Here is a 26,514-nt window from a genome sequence, read left to right as displayed (position 1 = left end):
GATCGGTAGGGGAAGAAAGGGATAAAGAAAAGGGGGGTAATCAGAAGGGGGAATGAAACATGAGAGACTATGGACTATGAGAAACAAACTGAAGACTTCAGAGGGGAGGGGGTGGGGGAATGGGATAGACTGGTGATGGGTAGTAAGGAGGGCACGTATTGCATGGTGCACTGGGTGTTATACGCAACTAATGAAGCATCGAACTTTACTTCGGAATCCGGGGATGTACTGTATGGTGATTAACATAATATAATTTTTAAAAATCATTAAAAAAAATAAAATAAATTCCTCTCAAATTCCCCCCGCCCACCTTTTTTCCTCTTGCATTTTTTATAAACAAAACAGGTTGTGTCTTGTAGGGTTTCCCATAGTCTGAATTTCACTGGTTGCATCCCCTGGTATAGTTCAACATGTTCTTCAGTCCCAGTTTGGTAGTGAGATCTAAACCATTGGTTCTTGACTTTGTCAGCACACTGAGGACCTTCAGAATATTCTCATGTTTGTGTCCCATCCCCACCCCCAGATGGTGACTTAATTATTTAGGGTGTGGCTTGGGCTTTGGAATTTTAAAAAGATCCTCAGATGATTGCAGTGTTTCGAGTTTGGAAACCACTGATCTAGAGACTTTGTCTGCAAGACTGCTCAATAGTGGATTGATAATGTCTATTTTTCTCTTTTATTATGATCTTAGCAGCTGTGAGGATTATCACCTAGATCTATTAATTCATTAGGAGATGGAAAATGGTGATATCCTTCTGCACTTATTGGAATAATTATGAAATTACCCTCATCTGCTATAATTACTCTGAGGAACAGTTCATACAAGAAAAGTAGGATCAGTGCTCAATTCTTTCCTTTTATTGTTAGTTTTCAAAATAATGAGTTGATTCCATAACATCTTACAGTATTCACTCATGGTATTTTTGTATCCTTATGAATTCATGGATTTAAATATATTTGATGTGTTTTGATCCATTGCAATGATCATTTTATTCATCAAATTGTCCCATCTTTGGCTAATGGGAGCATTAGCCAAAGTTTGTGTAAGTTTGCTCCTGAGTATTTTTGATAGGTTTTTTTTCTTGCTTTCTGAAATGACAAGATGTTCCAGGTTCATCTTGTACATTTCTTGCCCCAGACCTAGATTAGCCACTTTCCCAAGAAGCCCTCATTCTGTTTAGTGGAAAATGACATCTAGGGATCATAAGAGGAGAAAGACTTTTCACTGGTGATACTTCATGATGTCATTTTGATACTTCAATCACATGGATGTCTATTCGAAAACTTAAATAGATCTTGAAACTTTTTAATTGAATCCTCTGTAATTAGTATTATTTTAAATGTATAGTGGTACCTAACATAAAAGATCAATATGGTGAATCCTATCAGAAAGTGAAGGAATTTTTCCACCTCACACTAGTCAGAATGGCTAAAATTAGCAAGTCAGGAAATGACAGATGTTGGTGAGGATGTGGGGAAAGAGGAACCCTCTTACACTGTTGGTGGGAATGAAAGCTGGTGCAGCCACTCTGGAAAATAGTATGGAGGCTCCTCAAAAAGTTAAAAATAGAGCTACCCTATGACCCAGCAATTGCACTACTAGGTATTTACCCCAAAGATACAAATGTAGTGATCTGAAGGGGCACCTACACCCCAATGTTTATAGCAGCAATGTCCACAATAGCACAATAGCCAAACTTTGGAAAGAGCCCAGATGTCCATCGACAGATGAATGGATAAAGAAGATGTGGTATATATAAATAATGGAATACTACTCAGTCATAAAAAAAATGAAATCTTGCCATTTGCAATGACATGGGTGGAAGTAGAGGGTATTAGGTTAAATAAGTCAATCAGAAAAAGACAATTTTCATATGATCCCAGTGATGTGGCATTAAGAAGCAAAACACAGGATCATAGGGGAAGGGAAGGAAAAATAACACAAGACGAAATCAGAGAGTGAGACAAACCATAAGAGACTCTTAATCATGGAAAACAAACTGAAGGTTGCTGGAGGGGAGGAGGTGGGGGATGGGGTAACTGGGTGATGGGCATTAAGGAGGGCACTGGGTGTTATATGAGAGTAAGGAGTCACTGAACTCTACCTCTGAAACTAATAATACTATGTTAATTAATTGAACTTAAATTTAAAAAATAAAAATTAAAAAAGAAAGTAGAAGGAAATTTTTAAAGTAATCTTTCCCAGCTGTATTAGTTTCCTATTGTTGCTATAACAAATAACCACAAAGTTAATGGTTTAAAACAAAACAATATGTTATCTTACAGTTCTGGGGACCTGCAGTCCAAAATCAATCTTGCTAGTCCAAAGTTAAGATGTCAACAGGGCCCAGTCTTTCTGTCCAGGGGAGTATTGGTTCTTTGCTCCCTTGGCTTATGGACACGTCACTCCAATCTCTACTTTCAGTAACCACATTAACTTCTCTGATTCTGACTCCTCCTGCATCCTTCTTATAAGGGCCCTTGTGATAACATTTAGGACCCACGCCGGGAATTCAGAACACCCTCCTCATCTCAAGAGCCTTAATCACATCCTCAGAGTCCCTTTTGCCATCTAAAGTGGCATTCACAGTTTCCAGGGATTAGGACATGGACATCTTTGGGAGTCATTATTCAGTTACTACAGCACCTTATATTGTGTATGCATCCTGATTTTATTTTGGAGTGGGCCTGGAAAGGGGAAATGTCTGTGTGGGGACTATGAGATCATCAGGGCTTCCTGTTTAGAGAGAACTGGGTGGTACAGCTGCTTGGGGGTGGGACAGAGGCAAGCTCAAGGCTCATGTGACACTCAGCCTCTGTCTCAGGCACCCCTGAACTAGGCTTTGCTGGCCCTACCGCCTAAACAGCCAACCGATAAATATTTTAAAGAAAATACTACAGTTTTACTTAACAAAGAATAAGTCATCCAGCTGATGACTATTATAGCACAGAGAGCTAACTTTCCCATTTTTATCCCAACTTTTCAGAGCAGGAGAGTCAGTTGAGTCAATAAATCTCAATCAGTACGAAGACATTCATCTTCTAAATTCAGTCATTTGTGTAACATCTTTACAGTTTTTGTTATATCTGCAAATCTCCTCTGCTATTATTTGCTTCCCATTTTCCTTTGAATAAACTTAAATGAATTTATTTAAAAGGAAACTTTATGTCATGACCATTAATGAAAACCATTACCACTTCCATAAAGAAAAAGTAATGGCAAAAATCAACACTACAGCGTGGAAAATTTTTGAAGTCTGTGAACCCCCTAACGGGATTGTCCTGCCACAGACGATCCATAGGCCGCTGCTGGAAGGACCCGGCTCTCAAGGGCGGTCTGAGCAGGTGTCATTTTTTAATGTGCTCTGTCTAGGTTGTCCCAACTCAGCTGATAGCTTAACAGCACCTTTCTCAGAGCACGCATGCAGAATTAGAGCAAATGAATCTCATTGGTTTGCATTTCCATTTCTCAGAACTGAAGAGAGCTGGTCTGCTTCTGCCATTGCATTTCTGCTACACTTCGATAGTAGTTTACCCTCCCGCAGGGGAGAGGTCCTCGTAGTGAAGTGCTTTATCACTGTTAGGGCTAACGTGAACTGACACGTTACAAATGAAGAGTATCATTGGGTCGACACACAGTCACTGCACGTCTCATAGCAGACCCGGCGCTGGGTGCCAGGGAGGCTGCAGGGACGTGGCACTTACAGCCTAGTGCACCAGACAGACTTTCAGGGGCTCATGACAAGCAGTTAATGAAGCATTTACATTATGAATCTTGCAGTGAAGACGCAGACCATGCCAGTGGAAATGTACGCTTTGTTATTTTGATCATTTAAGAGCGCTTCCTCTGTCCGACTACTGGATGGCATTTCTCAAAGCTGAAAACAGAAGACAAGTGGTCCTTATGCTTAAGACTTCCCCTCAAGTCTAGTTTTCAAATAACAGGGCCATCCAAAGAGGACCAGCCCCCCGAAAACCATTAAACTGAGGACAGAGGAGTCAAAGCTGGCATGCAGAAGGAGAGCTGGGTCACCCACAGCAGGGGAAGGCACAGGAAGAGAGTGTTACTTTGGAAGGGCTGGTGAACCGGGAGGTCGGGGAGCACAGGGGGTGCGCTGGGAGGGCCCTGCTTTCTCAGGCTTTCCAATGCCCATCCCGCCCCAAGAAAACCAACCAGCAGGGACTAGTTGGCAGCTCTGGGGCTGAGGCAGCAAAGGGCAGGGAGTTGGGGTTGGTGGTCAGGAAGGGAGGGGGCTCAGTGAAGCCATCTCAGTCTCTGTTCCGCGATTCTCCCCCAGGCCACACGGGTGGCCAGGGAGAGATTCTGGGAGCGGGCCTTGCCCTTCTGCGCCAGCGAGAATTAAGGAGAACGATCAGGTAGCGCAGAGAAGTTTCACAAGATGAAAACACACACAACCTAGCTTTCTGTTTTAAAAATAGAGCAAAGCAGTTGAATTATGTCATGAAATCAGTTAAGTGACTGATATTTATGAAACACTTCGGATTTTTTTTTTAAGTGTTGGTTATTTGACAGAATTTAACTAGTCTGAGCATCCCCCCCCCCCACGCACACGAGAAGAAAACAATGACACATATAAATGCAGGCATAAAATCTTCCCCTCAAACCTCGTGGAGGAAAAAAAAAGACTAATGGCTTAATGCATTTAAAAAATATTTATAATAAATATTTTTAAGTAAAAAATATTTAAGTCTATTATGGCATAAAATTTATAAATTTTAAATACAGAGTGATTCAAATGAAATGCGGCCTCCTATAGTTGGGCCTTGAATTCCTTATGTGGCAGGGGACTGTAGGCTCAGACGTGGCATCCTACAAAAGCCCCTGCCACAGCCTGCTTCACCCAGAAGCTAGAGGATATATGGCTCTTGAGAGGTAAAAAGCAAGCCCCCCAAATTTCTTACAAACTCCCGTCAAGAAAGAATTTTGCTCCTGTGAACTCATGTCTTCCGAGTTGCCCCACTGCTGAGTTCTGCAGCCCTGCCCACAAGAATGAGGTTCTCATCAGAAAGACACAGGCAGCTTCCAGATCTAGAGACACAAGTCGCCCAACATGTATTTTTGCAGAGGTGGAAGAAAGAACTAGGTTTCCCCGGATCAGCGGCAGCATCACCATGAGACAACTGAAAGGACTCTTGCTCCTTGTAGACTGGTAAGGGTCCAGGCCAGAGCCCTGAGTTCATTTTTATCTCTCCATCTGCCAATTAGTAGACTGGGCCTCACTGATAATTGTGCTCTCAAGGTAATGGCTTGTTTAAGTAATTGATGATGTTTGTCCTCACTAGGGAATCTTAGCACATCAAAAGATGTTGAGAAAGCCAAAATTCACCTACAGTCTGAATTAATCACTTTGTCAAGCACAACAAAGGCTGTCTCGCTTTGCTAATAATCCCAAATGAGGTAGCAACCCTCAGTTAAATAAGGAAACTGTGGTGTCTTTAATTAATATTTCAAAGAGCTCAGCCTGGCTTTTTTACTCACTTTACTTTTATGAGAATGGGGTGAAATGCATGCAGAGCAGGAAGAGTGAGGCCTGGCTTCACTGGCTTCGTAGAAAAGGATCTGGGGACTTTCGTTAACCACAGGGTCAGTGTGTGTGGCTGAGCCTGGGTCAGAGGAAGTCAGTCCCAGCATCTGCCTCTCAACGGTGCCCTGTGGCATCAGCACTTCCTCTTGCCCAGACTTGGCTTCTGGGGTGCCGCTGAACACCTCCCCCTTCTGCCCAGCTCAGCTGCTTCAGCCTCTCTGGGCTCACCTCAACCCAGCTGCCCTTCAGCCTGCCCTCTGGTCAACTTTGCGACCTCAAACTGGCTCTCTTCCCCTGACAGCTCAAGCTTCCCCAGCCTCCCCACAAGCCCTCAATGCCTTTTGCTTCCCCTGCTCCTTCTCCTCCCTCCTGGACCCCAAGCCAGCCCAGGTCCAGCCCTGGCATCCAGTAACACTGCAGCCCCGACTCAAGATCCTGCAGGCCAGGTCAGAGAACCAAGATCCTACAGGTCCAGAGTGGGAGGCTGGGCACATTGGTGTGTTGGCCTGATCCCAGCTGCACAGACATCTTTAAAAGAACATTGATAGCCCCAAGGCTACTTGTAAGCCAATGAGCAGGGTGAGGGGATGGGGTCCAGAAGCCCCCCACCCGCCGTCCAGTTAGGCGATCCTTACAGAGTGCGGATACCATACAAAGGGTGAGTGAGACATCCCAGCCCCCAGAGAGAATATCCTATGGAAAACAGATGGGGCAACGGGGGATTTCCCTTGGACTCGGGGAAGCCCTGAGAACTAATAGCCTTCCAAGTACTTCTTATCTTACCTAAGAACTCCCCAATTAGAATCCTTAGTGTCATCTTTGACTCTTTCCATCAATCTTCGTCTGCAGTCAATCCGCAAGTACTGTCAGTTCTGCTTTCAAAACATCTCGGGCGTGTTCTTCTCCTTTCTTCTAACTGGCACTGGCCTACTTCAGCCCTCATTTCTCCCTGGGGCATGGGCTCTTCATTAGTGTCTGGACCTGGCCTCCCAGCCTCTGGTTTCTCCCTTCATCCAACAATCTGCTGTCCACACCAGTGCCAGAAGAATCTTGCTAATGTGCAAATCTGACCATGTTGTGGCCCAGTTCAGAATTCTCTGTTGGCTTTCTGTCAAGACACACTCAGCTTCTTTATTTGGCACATAGGGCCTTGGATGATCTGGCCCTGGCCTGACTCTTCAGTGCCACTCCAAGTAGTCTCTTCTCCCCAGCCTTTAGACTCCAGCAATCTTGCATGACTTGGAACATTTCTAGTTATGCCGACTTGTTTTACCCTTCCAGCCTTTTCCCCATGCTCTTCCTCAGGGCCAGGACTAAGGCGACACAAGTGACGAATCAGGAATGTGCGAGCCTGAGAGAGTGCCTCCTTAAATCTCGTGTCCCAGAGGCCTGCTTACCTCACCCTGGTCCCAGCACACTCTTCCCTGCCTGGTGTGTCTGCCCTCTTTCTCCACCTGCAAAGTCCTGATCGTTTTCCAGGTTTCTGCTGGAGGACTACCTCCTCCAGGAGCCCGCCCAGACTCTCCTCGACCCATAGAGACATTCTCCTTGGCCACCAGCTCCCTAATGCGAGGGACTGCAAATGAAGAGCAGGAAAGCTCAGTGTATTGTTTGTAGGAATATAATCCTGTCTAAGTTCATTATTTACTGTACCTGGTTCTGTTTCCATCACGTGGGCTTAGTCATCTATAGTTAATCCTTTTGTTTTTATGAAGTCCTTAAAGAACCCTTTAGATGTTGTTGTGAAAGAGAGACATCTGCCTTGGGTGAACCCTAACAGACAATTAAATTAGAGCCCAGAGAGGACAGAGGGGGCTACTCTTGTCTCTGTGTCCTGCATAATAATAGCGAACAGTTACAGACTGTTTCCCACGAGCCAGGAGCTAGTCTAAGTGTTTCACACGTATTAACTCATTTCTTCCTCTCCACGCTCTGTGCGAGCGGTGCTGCTATGATCCTCTCCATTTTGCAGATGTGAAAACTGAGGCTCAGAGTGATTAATTAATTCATCTAAGGTCACACAGCTAGTGAGCAGCTGAGTTGTCTGGTTCTGAAGTCTGTGCCCTTAGCTAGCAGCCCCTACTGTCTCTCATTTTATGTTGGCGGGGCAGCAGATTGTCTACAACTCAACCCGTCTGCTAGACAGGAGATGCAGAGAGGGGGTTAAGGACTCTGAGACCCCTGTGAAAAGGCGAATGCCATTCACTGGACTCCATTATTCCCCAGGATCAAATCAATTCATCAGATTGGCCACTGCGTCAGCAGGGCCACAAGACTTGATACAAGGACAGCTGAGTTCAAAGGGAAGCCTGGCCCGTGCAGAGTAGACGAGCCATTTCTTTGGCCAGCCAAATTTCAGTATCTCTAAGTAGCCAAGGTTGGTCTGCAGGGGCATTCGGTTCCTGGTGCACAAAATGATTCTATTCTTTCGTATCTTGCCTAGTAGGCATTCAAAAAAAATTTTTTTTTTGCCCATTGGATTTGAGGTTATGTCTTCATAAACCCAGCCAATATTGCCGTCTTTCTATTGAACTGTGACCGCCCAATAGCCTGCAACAGGCCAGGAAAACTCAACTCTGTCTCCCAGCTTAGCAGATGGCTTCAAATGCTTGGGCAATCAAAATAACAAAAGGATACTCTGAGTGTTTCAAAATATTTATAATCCCATTGCATCTTGTTTGTTACTATAATCCCCAAATCTCTGCATTGGCCTAACTCTTAGCAAGTTGACCCTGTGGCCTCTGCTCATCTCCTAGCTCCACTGATCGACCGCAGGACCAACTGGAAATTGTACGGAAAAGGTCAGAAGGCAACAATAGCTCCAGTCTAACATCACCGAGAGTCTCAATGCCCTTTGCTCCTCGGCACGGTTGGTTCCAGCTCTTACGCCTCTGGGCCTGGGTTCAGATGTGCAGACCTTCCGAACCAGCCTGACCTAGCCCATGGTCAACCCACCTGGGTTTGGCCCTCTTCCCTGCCTGCTGCACCTTGTAATCTCCTGTATAATTGCTGTCTCCTGCCCTAGCCTTGGCTCATCCTGCCATCCTTAGCTCTCATTTGTACTACCCATTTATTGCTGTGCCATAAATTACCCCCAAACCTAAGTGGCTTAAAGCAACAAATGTGTACTCTCTCACACAGTCTCTGCATGGCAGTCGAGAATCTGGGAGCGGGCTCCCCCAGTGGTGTTAGCTCTGGGTCTCCCATTAGGTTACAGTCAAGCTATCCACTGAAGCAGCAGTGGTCCAAGGCTTGCCTGGGCCTGCAGAATCTGCTTCCTTGCTCACTTATGTAGCTATTGGCAGGCTTCACCACGTGAGCCTCTTTGTAGGGCTGTTCAGTGGTGCATCTGGCTCCCCCCTAAACAAGCAGCCTAAGGGAGGGAGAGCCCACAATGGCAGCCTCAATCTTTTATAACCTACTCTCGAAAGTGATAGATCATCACCTCGGCTCTATTTTATTGGTCACGTGGCTGACCCTGATACAGTGGGGGAGGGGACTATGCAAGGCTGTGACAATTGGGGGGGGGGACAGGGATGATTAGGGGCCATCTTGAGAACTGGCTGCCCCATCGCCCATGCCTCAGTGTGAGCCAATTTAATTAAAGTACATCCTTCTTCCAAAGTTTCACCTAGCGTTTTTTCAAGCTGGTTACTGAACCTTATAAAGTCTGTAAGCCGTTCCTTCCTATCATGAGGTATGGAAACAAGATTTGGTTGTTCTATTCTTCATTCCATAAAGATGTAGTTAGTGTCTCCTCTGTGCCAGGCACTAGGCCAGATGCCCTCATACCTCACCAAGAGAACACATACCTCACCAAGAGAACACATACCTCACCAAGAGAACACATAGCACCTTCTTGGCTTTTACTGAAGAGTAAAACCAGGGGAAATTTCTAGCTAAGGAGGATGAAAATGGATGTAGAGTCCTCAGGAAGACATGGCTAATGATGGCGAACATTTCCTAAGCTCTTGTTACGGGTCAGGCATTGTACCAAACGCTTTGTAAACACTGTGCCCTTTCCTTTCCATGTACATCCTGGTTATGTCCACCATGTACATATGGAAACTGAGGCTTAGAGTTTGACCCTAGGGGCGCAGCCTAGGCCTTGTCTGACTGATGAAAGGGCCCGAGCCTCCAGCCAGGCTTCTAATGGGTCTGTTCTGGCTCAGCAAGGCCAATGAGAAAAAGGAGACTATGAGAGTCTCCTAGGAACAAGAGAGAAGAAAAGCACCCCAAACTGGGGTATTATAACCACAGAAATGTTTTCTCTTGCTGCTCTGGAGGCCAGAGTCTGATATCAAGTTGTCAGCAAGGCCATGCTCTCTGAGGCTCCTTTCTTGCTCTTCCTAGCTTCTGGGTTTGCTGGCAAACCCTGGAATCCCTGGCTTGCAGCCATGTCCCTCTAACCCCGCCTCCATTGTCACACGGCATCCTCCCTGTGTGTCTGTAACCTCAGATCATCTTTGCTTTGCCTGTGTCTGCATCCAGTGTCCCTCTTCTTATAAGCACATCACTCATGGATTAGGGCCCACTGTGACCTCATCTGAACTTGCTTGCACCTGCAAAGACCCTATTTCCAACTAAGGCCACATGCGAAGGTCCCCGGTAGACATGAATTTGGGGGGGACACTATTCAACCCAGGACAAAAACCATCAGAGCTGTCAGCAGCCCTAAAAAAAGCCTGAAGGGAGTAACCCATATGTGTGTGTTGGTGAGGAGGGGTCTTCCTGGCCACTCTGGGGCCAGGAGAAAGGAGACAGAAAGAAACTGACCCTAATGAAAGAAGGCACTAATTCAAAAACATTTCCCCCCCAGATCCTTCTGAATGCTAGGTTTTGTTGTTTCCCTGCTGAGGAGTGGGGGCTCTTTTGTTTTTTGGGGGTTTTTTAAGATTTATTTATTGGAGAGAGAAAGACAGAATGTGCAAGTGGGTGGAGGGGCAGAGGGAAAGGGGAAGCAGACTCCCTGCTGAGCAGGGAGCCCATGTGGCTGATCTCATGACATTGAGATCATGACCTGAGCCGAAACCAACAGGCCGATGCTTAACCGACTGAGCCACCCAGGCGCCCTGGCCCTTTTGGTATTTATCATTATACGAAGTCATCTGTATTTAGTTGTTTTACTCAGGACACCCGGTTTATAGGGAAAAAGGAAACAAAATCTTGTGGCTGCTTTTGGATTGCAAGAGCAGTCCCTCGTTCAGATCTGCCAGTAACTTTGTAGAGGACAGTGAATACACGTATGTGACAGGCAGGAGCACGGAAGTGAGTTAAAAGTCTCTATCTTTGAAAACCTAAGTGAAATTCACCCTGTGTAACAGGCCTTGTGATACTGGGATACACCCTTTCACCTTATAACCACCAGCCAGAACCAAGGGGTAGTTTCTTGAAGGGCAAGAGATAATCCTGAAACATATATATATTTTTTTAATAACACAGTAGGACTTAGCACCCATGAGAATATTTAAAACAATTCTGGAGCTATTTATGTTTTCAGCCATTGCCATTTCTTGGCATAACAGCTTCCATAAATTTACTGCCCAGTGTAGAGCAATAAATTTATCCTAAACACTACAGCTCACAATCTACAAGGATGTCCCCTGGTTGTAATATATTCAGGACAGGGTGGACACACTCAGTTTTCCACACCCAGGCTTCTTCAGGTCTTCTGGACTTCAGCAGTGCCTCCCTTCCATCCTGCTTTTCCAGACTGGAGTTGGGTCCTGGATGGGTCAGCTGCCCTCTGCCCCGCCTCATCCCGAGTCAATATTCGCTCTTACCAGAGTATGCTCAGTACTGTCATCAGTCAGCCCCTGGCCTCCATTGCTTATTCAGCTAGAAATTCCCGGGCACATCCCCAGGCTCAGTTCAGGTCAACCTGAGCCCCTGTCCTGAGCTCGTGACCCCACGTTGGTACTCTTGGTGCTCGCTCATCACTCCACAGCCGAGGCCCGCCGAGACCCGCCATGTCAGTGTCTCAGCTGCCAAATTCCCTATCCATGTCCGTTCTTTTTTTCAGAGATCACTGTTTTCATTTACAGTAAAAATCCAGGTGTCTAATAGCTTTAGGATTTTGTTTCTTGGCTCTTTGTTTTTATTTTTGTTTCTTATTTTCTTTTGTCATTCATGGCCTCTTTCTGCTTTGCCAGAGCTCAGAACCCAGATGTGAAATCTTGGAGCATATGGTAGATTGAATCATTGCTTCCAGTTCTTCACGCCCTCCCTGTACCAAAATTCTATATCATCACCCTTTATTTGATAACTTTCAAGTACCTCCCATTACGGTGGGTGACGTCGTCTTCCCCCTCCCCATCAATGTTAGGCTTGGGCACATCACTAGCCTTATCCAAAGAAATATGGGCAGAAGTGACATTAAACCACTTCCAGGCTGAGGCCTCAAGAGGCATTATTTCCTCTGGCATCGTTCACATTCCTGTGATCTGTCAGGAGTAGAGCTTTTCCCCCAAGTATCCTCTTCAGCCTGGGCCCCATTACAAACACATCTGAAGCAGGTCTGAACCCCACCCACAGCCTAGAACAAAGCCACCCCCGCCAACCCACAGACTGTGAGAAAAATAAGTGATGTTGTTTGCCAGGGAGTTTAGGGTGGTTTGTTACACAGCATTGCAGCAGTAGCCAAGAGAGGTCAATTCACTTGACTTCTCTGCACATTCATTTCCTCATCTGTGAAATGAGGCGATTGGATTATAATCAAGGTCCTCCACCTCTTTTCTACCCCTACACGACAGAGGTCTCTGGAACGTACCCAACGGTAATAGAGATTACACATGCCAGAGTCAAATATTACAAATCACTAAAGAAAGAGAAGGAGCGGGAAATGTTAATTCCATTTAGGAGTGGCCTTCGAGGGAGTCATTTGGGTGTGGCTGAAGAGTAAATGGGAGATGAGAATGTGAGCAAGTGTGGGATCCTCTTTTTAGCCTCTTGGCTGGAAAGAGGAGAATGGATGGAACGGTAGCTGCAGGGAACACAGACAAAGAAGAGATAGTTGGTTAGTTGGTTGGCTGGCTGGCTGGCTTGGATGTTTTAAGAAGAGACGGATTAGAATCTGCAAAGAAACATTTACAGTGTCATTGTTAAGGGGGTAACGAAGGTAAGGGCTTAGACAGGAGTGTGCAGAAAACAAAAGGTCTAGTCTATGAGAGCGAGTAGAGGAAGACTTACCAGGATTTTTGTATTGATTTGATATGCCTCATTTACACTTCCAGTTCTCAAACCCATGGGCTAGGCAAGTGTCAACCAATGGAACAAAGACCAAATGGCAAACAGAATTGTGCAGGCACTGTTCAAATCGGAGGAGAAATGTAAACTTTGTCATAGGAAAATTTTACATTTTTCTGGAAAGTGAATTGGGTTTAAAGCATGATTTTTAAAGCACTTTTCAAGAAATAGATTTTCTTTTCTTTTTAAACACCTACAACTAAGAGACACAACTGCCATCAATAGACTAATAATAATATATGTGGATGTAAGATTTATTGATCACAATGTACTCATATTCCCTTTTAAGGAGCTAAGAGAAGGATGACTCCGTTTCCACTTTATCATTGGAAACTGAAGCTCAGGAAGGCAGCTGACATCTCAGACCTTCTTCTTGAAAGAAAAGCCCATCTCTTCTCCATCGCCTTCCTTCCCAGTTGCTTCAAAACCTGCTGCATTTTCTGGCTCTTGTCCCCACCACTCCATCAGTGGCCATCTCCAACAGCACCTAAGACTTCTTAGTTGCTAAATCCAACAAGTATTTTGCAACCTCATCTTATTTGTTCAAGGTCAAAAAGCAACCTGTGATAGAAGCCCAAGATCATTCAAAACAAGGCCACTTGTTTCAAGTACCACTCTCCTCACTTTTCACTTCAATGCGTTCCTGAAGAGCACGGGAGAATCTGAATGGTGTTAAAATTAATTAATAAATTGACTGAAATTGAAAACAAAATCGTGAGCTATCTCCCCAGGATCTACATAATTATTGTTGAGTGTAAGCCTGCAGTGATCAGATAATAACTAGCTATCACTTGTCGAATGCTACTGGGCCTCACCAGTCTACTCCATGTCATAACTCATTGATTCTTGCAAATGCGCTAGGAGGCAAGCACAATTACTGTCCCTATTTTACAAAGGGGGACACTGAGACGCAGAGACCTTACCAACTTGCAAGGCTAGCCAGGGTTTGAATACAGGCAATCTGGTTCCAAAGCTCACGCTCTGCACAAGTGCAGAAAGGCAGCCAAGAGTGGAGTGGTTTTTAGTGAGTTTTCAAAGACTGTGTTGAAGAACCAACACCCTGCTAAAGTTCTGGGCTTTCCCGGATGGGTGCAGTCACGTTTGCACGATGATTTTGTTTAGCAGCAACTCTTCCCTTATTAATAGTGCAGAGATGAACTTCACCCACAGCCCAGGCTCCCTGAATTATAAAGACAGGATCTTTGATTAAGATCCGGAGTTCAAGTCAATGATGTTTTGTTATATAACAAATGAGAGTGGTAGCTGGTTGCAGTGGTACACAGCCAGAAATGAAGGGAAATTCTCTATGATGATATTCATAGCAGCAAAGAACAACTAGCATGTATTGGGCGTTCCTATGTGCCAAGCCCATGCCACACCGAATTCTATATATATTATCTCTCAGTTCGGCTTGGCTCAACCAGAAATTGAGTGCCTGTTTATCCAATAGAAGTGTACTGAGCGACCCAGGCACGATGCTGGGCGCTTGAGGCAGGAGGTGTGTAAAGCCCTGGTCTTGCCTTTGGGGAGCTCACCTTAGATAAGTAGAAAGCAAGAGAAGGGACCAGATGCAGTGGGGCCAGGAGCACGGGAAGTGCAGAGGCTCTCACCTGAACCAAGGTGGGGAGAGCACCCCAGTAGAGGAAAGGAAATGGATGGTAAACAGCATGGTGTCGGGAAGAAACCGTGAACACCATGGAGGGAGAGTGTCAGGCGAGAAGCAATGGGAGATGACCATGCAGAGGAGGAAGGGACCAGGTCAGAGAGGGGGAGGGGTGGCGGCAGGCCAGGGAGACTTCATTCCCCAGGCTGGGGGCGCACCATGCAAGGGTTTTCTGTAGGACGGTGGTGAGCTCCTGTGGTGTGATTCTGGCTGCAGGGTTGCAGACGAAGTTGAGGGATACAGGCAGGAGGCAGGGAAACTAGTTGGGAGGCCATTTCCAGCCAAGGGATGCTCTTGAAATCCTGGACTACAATAGTAGAAGAGCAGAGAGGGAAGAAAGCACAGTTCGAGGACCACTTAGGAAACAAGACTGGCGAGAATGTGGTTGAGCTGGCCGTTAGGGGTGAGCAAGAGCTGGCCTAGGTGGCCAGGTGGAAAGGCGCCATATGCCCAGGGAGAGGGACTGTTAGCCCTCTCTTATTAATGGGGAAACTAGCAAGGATAGAATGACTTTTTCTGGTGGAAAAAGTGTATCTGTCCTAAGCTGTCAAGGCCTAGCCGATTTCCACAGTGCCATATTTCTCCTGAGAGCCTCCCAGTTACCTTCCTTTATCATCCCTTTTGTCGTGAGATGATGCTCCCAATTTTGGTCACTCTCTTTTTACAAATAGAGTTCAAACCCTGAAATGTATAACTGACTATGCTTTACAATGCTTATATGGGGTCCCCAGATGCCTATTGGTTTGAGAAAGTAGGAAGGGGGTACATGAGATATTTTCAACATTTCAAAGAGTCTAATGTAAATCGTGCAGTTATTGGCAATAAGGTTGTGCAGGATAACGAAAATGTCAAGTTTCTTTGCTTTGGAGTGGAATTATAACTTGGTACGTTACCGCTGGTTATCTCATTGATCAGCTAGTCTCATTGGCAGAGCTTCCATCATTGTCTTGGAACGATTAAAATGGGAAAATCAATCAATCATTACTTAACTATGCATTGTTATTTAGACAATGGGAGCTATGGGGAAATAATATAAACAATGGATGTTGGTAAAGAGTTTAGATAGCATTGCTTTAAACTGTGGGGATTAGTGTTCAATAGAACAGTGAAAGAGGAGGTGTTTGTCCTTTGATGCCTTTCTTCTGGGGGCTGGATGCACCCTGTCCCCCGGCACTATTGTCAGGTACCCTGGTCAGACCCCGAGAGCTCTATGATCCCCCATATGCCACCTCTAAATGGCTGTGTCCTGCATTCTGTCCCATCCTCTCCTTTTGCATCAGAGCTCTGCTCTTCAGTTTCTCATGCGACAATTACTTTATCTATCTGCATTCATGAGAATGTGATCCACTGCACGTCAGTGAGGGAAAGCCAGCATACAGCCTTGAAAACCTTCAGCATTCAATGAGTGTGTGAACTAAGAAGTCATTTATTTGCTCTTTGCAAGACATTCTGCTAGGTGTTGGGAACATGGGGCCACTTGCGTGCAGGCTAGTCAGGAGGAGATTGATCCTGCCATCCTCGGTGCTCACACACCCACACGTACAGATCGGTGACCCGAGGCATGGCGATGATCATTACTGTTTGTTGAGCAGCTACTGTGCACAAGGCACTCTGGCTTAAGATTCAGCCCTGCGCTCGGGAATTAGAGTCAGGCTAGGAAGCTAGGACACATGCATACAGAAGAAGATAATACAGTAAGTGCCAAGACGGCTACAGACACAGAGGGGGCACTACGGAAGTTCAAGGTGGGCAGGGCTCCTGAGGGCTGGCCTGGTTAAGGTCACCTTCAAGAAGAGTGACATTTGGCAAGGTTTGGAAGGATGGCTAGGATTTAAGCAGAGAGAGGAGGACATTCAGACAGCAGGGACTGTGATGAGTGAGCAAGAGTAGGGAGAAGAATGGGCAGATTGTGTGCAGGCAGGAGGGAAATGCGGGGGAGGATCTGAGGGCACCTTTCGGTTGAAATGTGGGGGCAGAGGCTGGTTTGGGGGCACAGCCCAGGCCCTCCCCAGGGTGTCTATGTGTGGTGCTCAGAAAGCAGGGTTTTGGTTGAAGCCACTATTTGTTGAGGTTGGCTTTGCTTTCAGGCCATCTCTGACACCTTTTTTCCACTATGGAAGTTGAGGATGGCCTGGCAGCATGGCCCACGCCAGACTCCGCCAGGAGACCGAAGACAACCAAGAGCCCAGGGCTCCAGGTTCTCCCCACCCAGCCAACACTCCACTCCTGCCCGTTGTGCAACATCACATGTTCCTGCAAACCAGGAACAAGGTAGCTCTTAATAACGGAAGCACCAATGCACAGCAGCACGAACAACCGTCCCCTGTTCCTTCTCTCCCCAACATTCTGTCCCCACGTTCAGATACACGTTATACATATAAATCCCTGCAATACTGATCAGGTTCCTAAAGACGGGGCACGCAACCCTCAGTGGCAAATGACAGCCCCTGAAGATCATTGTTATCATGGCATCTAGGGGTGGAGGGAAGGGTTCATTCAGTGACTTTATTTCTGCAAGAGCCTCTGTTCTCCCAGGGAAAGCAGCCCCAACCATATACTCAAGCAGCAAAGTAACAGGCCAACATAAATCCGATTATTTGCTTTGTCTATAGAATGAATGAGAGTCTTCTTTCATCTTTGTCCAGACAGTAGATGCTACGAGAAGTCTGACTTCCTCACAAGATAAGAGGAAGCATGACCACAAGCGCTAAGATTACTGCTGTTGTTTTCTTTAAAACAAAACAAACCAAAAAGCTAAGAACGAGGCGTGTGCCCCACGAGTGTGGCCCCTCCACAGAATCCCCAGGCTTCCAGGTTCGAAAACCTCTTGGGTAAACAACAAGAAGCCTTATTGTTTTATAATCACATTTTCTTTTGAGTTGAAAATGATATTGCCCAGTCTGATCACCTGTTCGCCAAAATATGGACTGTTTAAAAAAAATCAATCCATTCTCAAAAAGCTGACAATTGGTTGCCTTGAGGCTGTCGGAAGACTTGGCCCCTAGACACCAAGGACCATTCCTAAAGAAAAGTGCTAAGAGTGTGTTTTCTGATAGTGGCAGATCTGCAGCGAAGGCTTAGCCTATCAGGAAAATGCCTTTGAAGGTCATAAAATTCATTTGGCTGTACAAGTTCTGGTGTGTATGCTAAAATAATCAGTCACGTTACTTTACACTCACGCCTCGTACTCTCGTTCTGGAAAATCAATGAAGTGAGGGGAAGGCTAGGGATATTGTCTGTAACTATTTAAAAGAGAGAAAACAAAAAAATAATATTCTGTGAAAATGGTCCTCGAGGAAGCACAGACCTAGTTTTCCTAAGCGGGTTCAATTTTATCTCCCAGCTCATCACTGAGTTATTAAACCAAAGTACCCATCGTATCCTAAACAAAAAGTACAAAAAATTAAAAAGGGAAATAGCAAGCATCCTTCTCTAGATGCTGTGGGGCACTGGAAATTATCCGTGGCCTTTAAAATGTATTTCTAAAATGTGTCCATTATTCACACCCTTAATGTTTTGTTCCACCAAATGTTACAAACTCTGACATTGTGACACTTCCTCACCAGAAATTTTCTCCCTCCTCTCCTCTGCCATGTCAGTTCTTCCTTATATTTCCAGACCCAGCCCCAGGCCCTTCTGCTTCCCGAAGCCACCTCTGAAAGGCCGGTGACCCAGAAAGTCTGAGGAGCGAGGGCTGGAAGGCAAGGAGAGTCCTGCACAAAGCCATAATGAGGCCCCAAAAAGCTGTTTTGTCAGAGTGTTTCCTGGCTCCTGGGGCACTCTCTCCTCTCCCCTGGAACTACTGCTGAGGATGAGTAGGGTGTCCAGGCAGAAGAGGGAGCAGTTCCTAGTGGACCACTCGTGTTTTATCTGACCTGCTTTTCACCAGCAGTAGCTGGTTCCACACAGACCTACCCCTTCATGGAGTCTAGATCCAGAAGGCATTCAGTGGTCACATGGGTCCAGCGCCCACACCATGTAGGAAGTGCTCTGGTGGCGTTCCTGGTGGATGTCAAGGGATGCTTACCACCTCCGAGGGCAGCATTCCTGCCCTTGTCAGACAGCTGTGGTTATTCGTTTACTTCGATGCTGAACTGGAGCTGGCCTGCACCTTGGCCCTTCTTTGCCCTCTAGACTGCATACCCTCTATGCCCTGAAGTAAACATCGTCAACCCTGGAACCTCAGAGCTTGCAAAGGGATCGTCCACATGTTTTACTCCTCTGTTCAGCAGCCCCTCCGTTTCCACCAGGCTACGCAGCTGCCTGACCACCAACAACACATCTGACCACTCTTGTCAAAGGAATGTCTCAGCAGGTTGAGATCGCCCTTCTCGCTAGGGCCAAACACAGCAGTTCTTAATCCAATAAACTCAGGAAAAACTGGATTAAATGAAGTTAAACAGATTTCTTTACTGCAGAGTTCTTTGGGCCTTTGATATGTTATGAATCTCCAAGAAGGCTTACCTTCTACTTAATTTCCCAAACATTTTTTAGGAACAGAACTTGGGAAATGGTAGCCAAACTGATCTTCAAATACCCTCATTCTGCTGCTAGACACTGCTCCCTCTCCCTCTGATTATACCAGGGAACACCCATGTGGCTTCCTTGCTCTAACAAATTCAAGGTTTCTCAGCTGGGCTATATACCAGCCCAGTAGTGTTTGTTTTTTTTTTTTTTTCCCTTAGCTTTTTGAGGTATGATTGACGAAGGAAAATTGTATATATTTAAGGTATATAAGTTGGTGTTTGAGATAGGTATACCTTGTATAATGATTACCACAATTAAGCTAACGTATCCATCACCTCACATAATTACCATTTGTGTGTGTGGGTGTGGGTGTGGGTGTGGTGAGCACACTGAAGATTGCCCTCTTAACAAATTTCACGTATTCTGCATTATTACTAACTACAGTTACCACGCTGTACATTAGATCTCTAGAACTTGTTCATCTTAGAACTGAAGGTTTGTACCCTCCGACCAACATGGCCCCATTCCCCCCACCCTCCAGCCCCTGACAACCGCCATTCTACTCGCTACTTCCAAGAGTCAACTCTTTAGATTCCACATCTATGTGAGATCATGCCGTATTTGTCTTTCTGTGCCTGGCTTATTTCACGTAGCATAATGCCCTCCAAGTTCATCCACGTTGTCACAAACGGCGGGTTTCCTTCTTTTTAAAAGCTGACTAAAATAGCATTGTCCATATCGACCACAATTAATCCATTCATGGGTCAATAACATTTAAGTTGTTTCCATCCGTGGCTATTGTGAATAATGCTGCAACAAACATGGGAGTGCAGATATCCCTTCAAGATGCTGATTTCATTTCCTTTGGATATATACTCCAAAGGACTGGGAGTGCTGGATCATGTGGTAGTTCTGTTTTTAATTTTTTGAGGAACTTCCCTACTATGTTCATAGTGCTTGTACGAATGTATATTCCCACCAACAGTGTATGAGATTCCCTTTTTTCCGCACCCCCGCCAACTCTTGTCATCTCTTATCTTCTTAATGAATGTCATTGTAACAAGTGTGAGGTGCTTTCTCTTGGCTTGGATTTGCATTGCCATGATAATTAGTGATGTTAATCACTTTTTCCTATACCTGTTAAGCATTAGTATGTCTTCCTTGAAAAAATGTATATGAGTTCCTTTGCCCATTTTTTGATCAGGTTATTTCGTTTAGTTTTGTTGCTATTGAGTTGTGTGAGTTCCTTATATATTTTGGGTATTAACCCCCTCTCAGATATACGGTTTGCAAATATTTTTACCCATTCTGTAGGTTGTCTTTTCACTCTGTTGACTGTTTTTCTTGTTGTGGAAAAGCTTTCTAGTTTGCTGTTGTCTCACTTGTTTATTTTTGCTTTGGTTGCTTGTGCTTTTAGCGTGCTATCAAAAAAAAAAAATCATTGCCAAGACCACTATCAAAAGGCTATTCCCTATGTTTTCTTTGAGGAGTGTTACAGTGTCAGGTCTTACATTTAAGTTGTTATTCCATTTTGAGCTATTTTTTGCCTATGGTATAAGATAAGGGTCCAGTTTCATTTTTTTGCATGTTATTATCCAGTTTCCCCCAACATTGTTTATTGGAGAGACTATCCATTGGAAAATGTGTGTTTTTGGCTCCTTCATCAAAAATTAATTGACCATATATGCCTAAGTTTATTTCTGGATGTTTTATTCTATTCTGTTGGTCTATATGTCTATTTTTATGCCACAGCCATACCATTTTGACTCCATAGCTTTGCCATATCACTTGAAATCCAGAAGTGTGATGCTTCCAGCTTTGTTCTTCTTTCTCAAGATTGCTTTTGTGGCTCCATAAAAATTTCAGGATTTTTTTCCTATTTCTGTGGAAAATGCTATTGGAATTTTGATAGGGATTGCACTGAATCTATAGATTGCTCTGGGTTGTAGGGACATGTTAACAATATTAATTCTTCTGATCCATGAACACCGGGTATCTTTCCATTTATTTGTATCTTTTCCAGTTTCTTTCATGAATGTCCTGATTTTCAGTGTACAGATCTTTTACCTGCATGGTTAAATTTATTCCTAAGAATTTTATTATTTTTGATGCTATTATAACTGGGATTGTTTCCTTTATTTCTTTTCACATAGTTTGTTGCTAGTATAAAGCAATGTAACTAATTTTTATATGTTTGATTTCGTATCCTGCAACTTTACGGAATTCATTTATTAGCTCTAACAGATTTTGATGGACTGTTTAGCATTTTGTATACATAAGATCATGTCATCTACAAACAGTTTTACTTTTTTCTTTCAAATTTGGATGCCTATTATTTCTTTTTCTTGCCTAATTCCTCTGGCTAAGACTTTCGGCTTTATATTGAATAGCAGCGGTGAGAGTGGGCATCCTTGTCTTTTCTGATCTTAGAGAAAAAGTTTTTCGTCTTTTCACTGTCAAGTGGGCTTGTCATATACAATCTTTATCATATTGAGGTATATTCCTTTTATACCTAATTCACTGAGAATTTTTATCAGGAAAGGAAGTTGAATTTCGTGAAATGCTTTTTCTGCAACTATTGGAATGATTATAATGGTTTTTTGCTCCATTCTATTAGTGCAGTGTATCATGTTGAGTGATTTGTGGATATTAACCCTTCCTTGCCTCCCAGGGACCAATGGTTTCTTTTGAATATGGTCTAGGACTAGATTATCTAGACTTCTTAGATACAGTCTGGGCTTAGAATTAGAGTCTAATCCTCTCATATGTAAAGTAATCTCTCTGAGAAACACACATCCAGGTACAGTAATTTTCATTATAGCCCTAAGTCTTAATAATCACCAATAACATTTTACCTTAACCTGGTCTTAGAATGAGACTTGATCAAAACCCTAAAGCAGCCTGATTTCTTTTTTAACAACCAGTTGATTCATACCCTCTGAGTTTGGGCTCCTGAGCTTTAAATGCAGCCTGGCATTAAAAGCCCTTGCATCTTTCCAGGATAGCACTTCTCAGCTTCCAGTGTATTCATACATTTACCTTCTTTGACTGTTTAGCTACTTAATGGAATTGCTACAGTTTACCTTTTGCACTGCCTCATTAGCCAAGAAGCTCTCCCATTACCCCAAATTCCCCTTGTACATTCTACTCTATTGGTAGAAATAATGAGATTATAGTCCTGAAAACTCCACACCCAAAGCATAAAACTGGTTTCCTTTTCACTACTAGAGAAGAGCAATTTCCTCCTCTTTTTAATAAAGTTTCTCTCTTTTTTTATTTTGTATTTTTTGCTCGGTAATTCATACTCGTGAAAGAAATGTGGAAGCTGTCGAAAGACTAAAAAAAGAAATAAAAATCATCCATAATCCCACCAAGGACGAAAAACCACTGTTAATATTTGGGCCACTTTCTTACACTCTTTTGAAGAATAAAGCAGTCTTTGCCAACAGGAATCCAGCTGCCAGGTATTAGGTGTGTTTGAAAGTTTAAACACACTAGAAGTTAAGGTTGCCTCTAGCAATATTCAGTTCATACAACTTATTTCTTGTACATCAAATCTCTTCCAGAAGTAAGACTTTCAAACAGTTTTAACCAGAGAAATGAGCTTTTAAAATGTCTTGTCGGGGTGCCTGGGTGGCGCAGTCGTTAAGCGGCTGCCTTCAGCTCAGGGCGTGATCCCAGAGTCCTGGGTTTGAGCCCCACATCAGGCTCCTCTGCTGGGAGCCTGCTTCTTCCTCTCCCTCTCCCCCTGCTTGTGTTCCCTCTCTCGCTGGCTGTCTCTATCTCTGTCAAATAAATAAATAAAATTTTAAAAATAAATAAATAAATAATAAATAAATAAAATGTCTTGTCATGTGTGTTAATCACCTTTGAATGTGCTTCATGCACTTCTGGCTAATATATTCTATATGCCTTCTCCATCTCCAACCCCAGTGGAACAGCCCCGATCTCCTGATACCCCGTCAACTGTTGATTTAAATAAGTATTGTTGAAAATTGTGTCAAATGCACTTTGAAGAAAACTATTGAAATATACTATGCCTATTTTATAATGGTCTCTTTTTTAAATGAAATTGACTCTTTTGTCTTTTTCTTTCCAAATTCACAAGTATATGTAATAACTAAAGTACACATCGTGGTCTCAGTTCTACAAGGCAGGTGGGGCTACAGAAACAGTACACCTGCAACAATTTAAAAAGGGGTCACCAAGTTGATAGAAACTGAAAACAGGCTTTCACGTAAAGGGGTGACTCATGTGGGCACAACTGTTAAGATCTGTACTGATCTGTGAAGGCTAAGAGAAGAACCAGCAAGAAAAATACCAGCAGAGATCAGAGGCTGGAATTAGCCGTCAGCGAACATTTACTATGCACCAGTGCCACATGCTGGGCATTGGGGTGGGGGGTGTGATGAGAGATATGATAAAAGCAGCACTGAGTGGGGCCTTGTAAGTGCCCTGGACAAACAGGAGAAGCTTCCCTGAGGAGATGCCCCTGAACTGAGCCCTGAAGGAAAGAGAAGAGGAAGGGAATTCCAAGCATGGAAGGGCAAAGGAAGGACACATGCAGCAACATGACCGCTTTCAGAACAGGATATGGGGGAGGGATGGGGGTGAGGAGGCCGCTGAAAGAGGCAAGAGCTGAACCCTAAGTCCTGGGTCCTGGGCTGATGAATGTGTACTTCTTAACTTTACCCCCATTAAACCAAATGCTAGAACATCTGTGCCATGGATAGAGATTTCTGGAATTGCAATGAGATGTGAGACCTCACCCCTCCCTTGCAAGAACCCAAAGGCCAGTTGAGGAGGCAAGAAGCAGTTCTCCTAATTTTACTTTCTCAGAGTTCAGGCTCTCCGTGACAATCTTACCTGGCCCAATGGCAAAGATGACTCTCAAAGGAAAGACAAAGGAGTTTGAATGGTCAGGACATGCTGCCCTCCACAGTTTCTTCCTAGGAGCAAGATGGCTATGGGGATCTGTCCACCTCCAGCTTTCCCTGAGCACCCCTCTCTCTCCCACAAGTACCTCTCAAGAGAATGAAGCTGGAGGGGAAGCCCCACCTCATTCAAGCAGGAGTCGGTTACTCAGAGCCTACCTAGAGCCTTGCCTGGGAGAGGAGGGTTGAGAGCCTGAGGATGGTAACCTTGAGCTGGATCAACGGATAGACCCAGGAGCTCCAGAGCCATGGCCACAGCCACTGTCTTCTGCTGTCTGCTCTCCTCAGCATGATTCCCTCCAGACACCATGCTTACCCCAGAACCTCCATGTATCCCCCTGCCTCGGGCATCTGATCCCGACCTCCTGTTTCCTAACCTTGTACAGACAGCCTCCACTCCATGCCTGGCATTCATTAACAGATGGACAAATATTTTTGAGATAACAAATGGAAGTCAGCTTTCACTTCCTATTTACCACCTCTGTTTCATGCCTTTATCTAATCTCTGTGTCTTTGACTCAGGTTATTAATATGGCCCCGGGAGTCGATTACAAATGCACAGCTGCCTTGCTGAATGGTGGGGTGTTATTGTCCACGACTCCCTGATCTACACTGATTATAACCATCCAGTTACAGCAGCTTATCAGTCAGGACACATGCCCCTTTCCATGGCCAGAGCAACATTAACGTATGCAGTTCATTCCTTCGTTCATCAAACATTTATCGAGGCCATGCTGTAAGCCAGGCACTGAGCTGGGAGCTGAGAACACAGAAATGAAAAAAAAAAAAACAAAAAACACACACACACAACAAAGACAGAAACGTGTAGAAAAGCGTCATTAATGCTGTGAGATGGCCTGGAGGATGCAGGCGGGATATGCTTTGAGAACCACGGTCAGAGCTTAGCTATTGATGGGAAAACAGATTCATAATCATATGAAGAAGAAATTTAAAGTATACCTGAAGCACTGAAGACTTATTTTTCCTCTGCCGTTAGCTTGCATAGATGGCAGTTAATGATGGTGCTGACATCTACGAAACACCTACTGTGTGTCAGGACTGTGGCGTGTACATCCCTGAGCACAGGAACACTTTAAGATGGGTGAATGGGGTGGGGCGGGGAAAGAGAGCTACTCTTGGCTCCTGGTTTTGCATGTGGCTGGTTTCAAGGCAAGATAAGCTACACTGAGAAAAGTTCAAAAGATAATTAAACCAGTTAAAAAGCAAAAACAGCACTGGGACTGAAGCTGAGTTTCAGAGCCAATTTCCAAGAAGTCATTTCATCATCATAGAACATCAAACGTGAATTCCATTTTCAGCTATGCAAATTCCAAAAGAATAATACCTCACATTTGCATAATGCTTGATGCTTTTCAAAGTGCTTTCCCAGTTATTAATCTAGGGGAGGCTTTATTACCACCGGAAACATAAATTGAAATTCTGTTCAAACTCGAGTTCTCCATTAATTTTTCCATTTTCCTCTCAAAAACCAGAGCCACCTAAATCCAGGTGCTTTGGGTCGAGTGGGTGACTGTAGTCGGTTTAACCGCCCGGGTGAATATGTATAAATGGAGATTTTGTGGGCCCTTCCATCTACAGACACAGGCCTTAGGCAGAGCCCAACCTCAGAAAGCCTCCTGTGGCATTAACCAGATAACAGGGAGCTACTCTCAGTTCAAATTTGAGATCCTTTCAGGGTCTTGTGCACTCTATCCACCAGAATCTATTCCCTTCTATCAAATACCAGAAAAAATAGGAAATTAGTTCCACCACTTTGTCCTTAAACCTGCAGAAATCCCTGTCATTGGCCTCCTGCTAAGTGGCCCACAATGCCAGACAGCAACTATGTCCTTCTTGTTTTTAACGTCATATGAACCAAAAGGCTGAATCCGCAGTACATCCACCACGGGGAGCAGAACTCAGAAAAGTGAGGTGAGAAGATACGACACATATGAGGAAATACTTCTCCCCAAACCTTTCCAATTTGTTTCTTTTTCCATCTTTCAAACTTAATTATGTGTAGCGTTCTCAGTCACTGAATCACCAGCCTTTCCTGACACCTCGATCTCATGCATTTTAGCAAAAGATTAACCTGGCTGTTTGCTTTTAATTCTGAAGCTGTGTTAATACTCAACTCCCTCTAGATTAGAAGAGAAGAAAAACACACTCCCACATCCCCCCGCCCTGGCTCCAGCGAGGCTCCAGGGCTGCTCTTGCTTCCAATGTCACGGTCGTGGGAACTTGCTGGCTGACTTACCATTTCAGGAGGGCCAAGAGGACCACTGAGAGGGCCACTGTCACCATGGGGCCATTCACTTCCAGTTTGAGAAACCCCAAGACTTCCATTGTTCCTCAGAGTCCCTAGAAGGGTGGTCCTCCAGAGGAAAGAGGGAGGCTGATCCTTCTGCTGTTACAGGGACCACGATCCGCAGATGGAAGAAGGATCAGGCAACCAAGACCACATCATGTCAAGTGGGTCCCCAAAATGTGCTCTCCGTCAGACTGTCTCCTTATAAAGAGGAAGGAAGAGGAGGGAAAAAACACAGGGTTTCAGCGTAAGGCAATGAATCAGCAACTTTATTTTCTTGAGGACTGCACTGTCAATAAACATTTATGTTAACTTCCCAGGGAATTAGCAGTAGGACTGGTCCCATGTTTG

General features: G+C 44.6%; 1 protein-coding gene across 3 annotated transcripts in view; it reads right to left on the bottom strand.

Annotated features, from left to right (window-relative positions):
* Positions 1–26,514, bottom strand: part of TBXAS1 (thromboxane A synthase 1) — a 161,545-nt gene that overhangs the window by 126,757 nt on the left and 8,274 nt on the right. For all 3 annotated transcript variants that reach the window (XM_002914194.4, XM_034637958.1, XM_034637962.1), the window contains exon 2: positions 26,113–26,364. In XM_002914194.4, coding sequence (XP_002914240.1) covers positions 26,113–26,201 — 89 coding nt within the window. In that variant the 5' untranslated portion in view covers positions 26,202–26,364. The remainder of the gene's footprint in view (positions 1–26,112; positions 26,365–26,514) is intronic.

Source organism: Ailuropoda melanoleuca, chromosome 1, assembly GCF_002007445.2.
Source record: "Ailuropoda melanoleuca isolate Jingjing chromosome 1, ASM200744v2, whole genome shotgun sequence".
NCBI classification, from domain to species: domain Eukaryota; kingdom Metazoa; phylum Chordata; class Mammalia; order Carnivora; family Ursidae; genus Ailuropoda; species Ailuropoda melanoleuca.
Note: the sequence above shows the minus strand (reverse complement) of the source record. Positions and strands in the feature narration are given on the sequence as shown.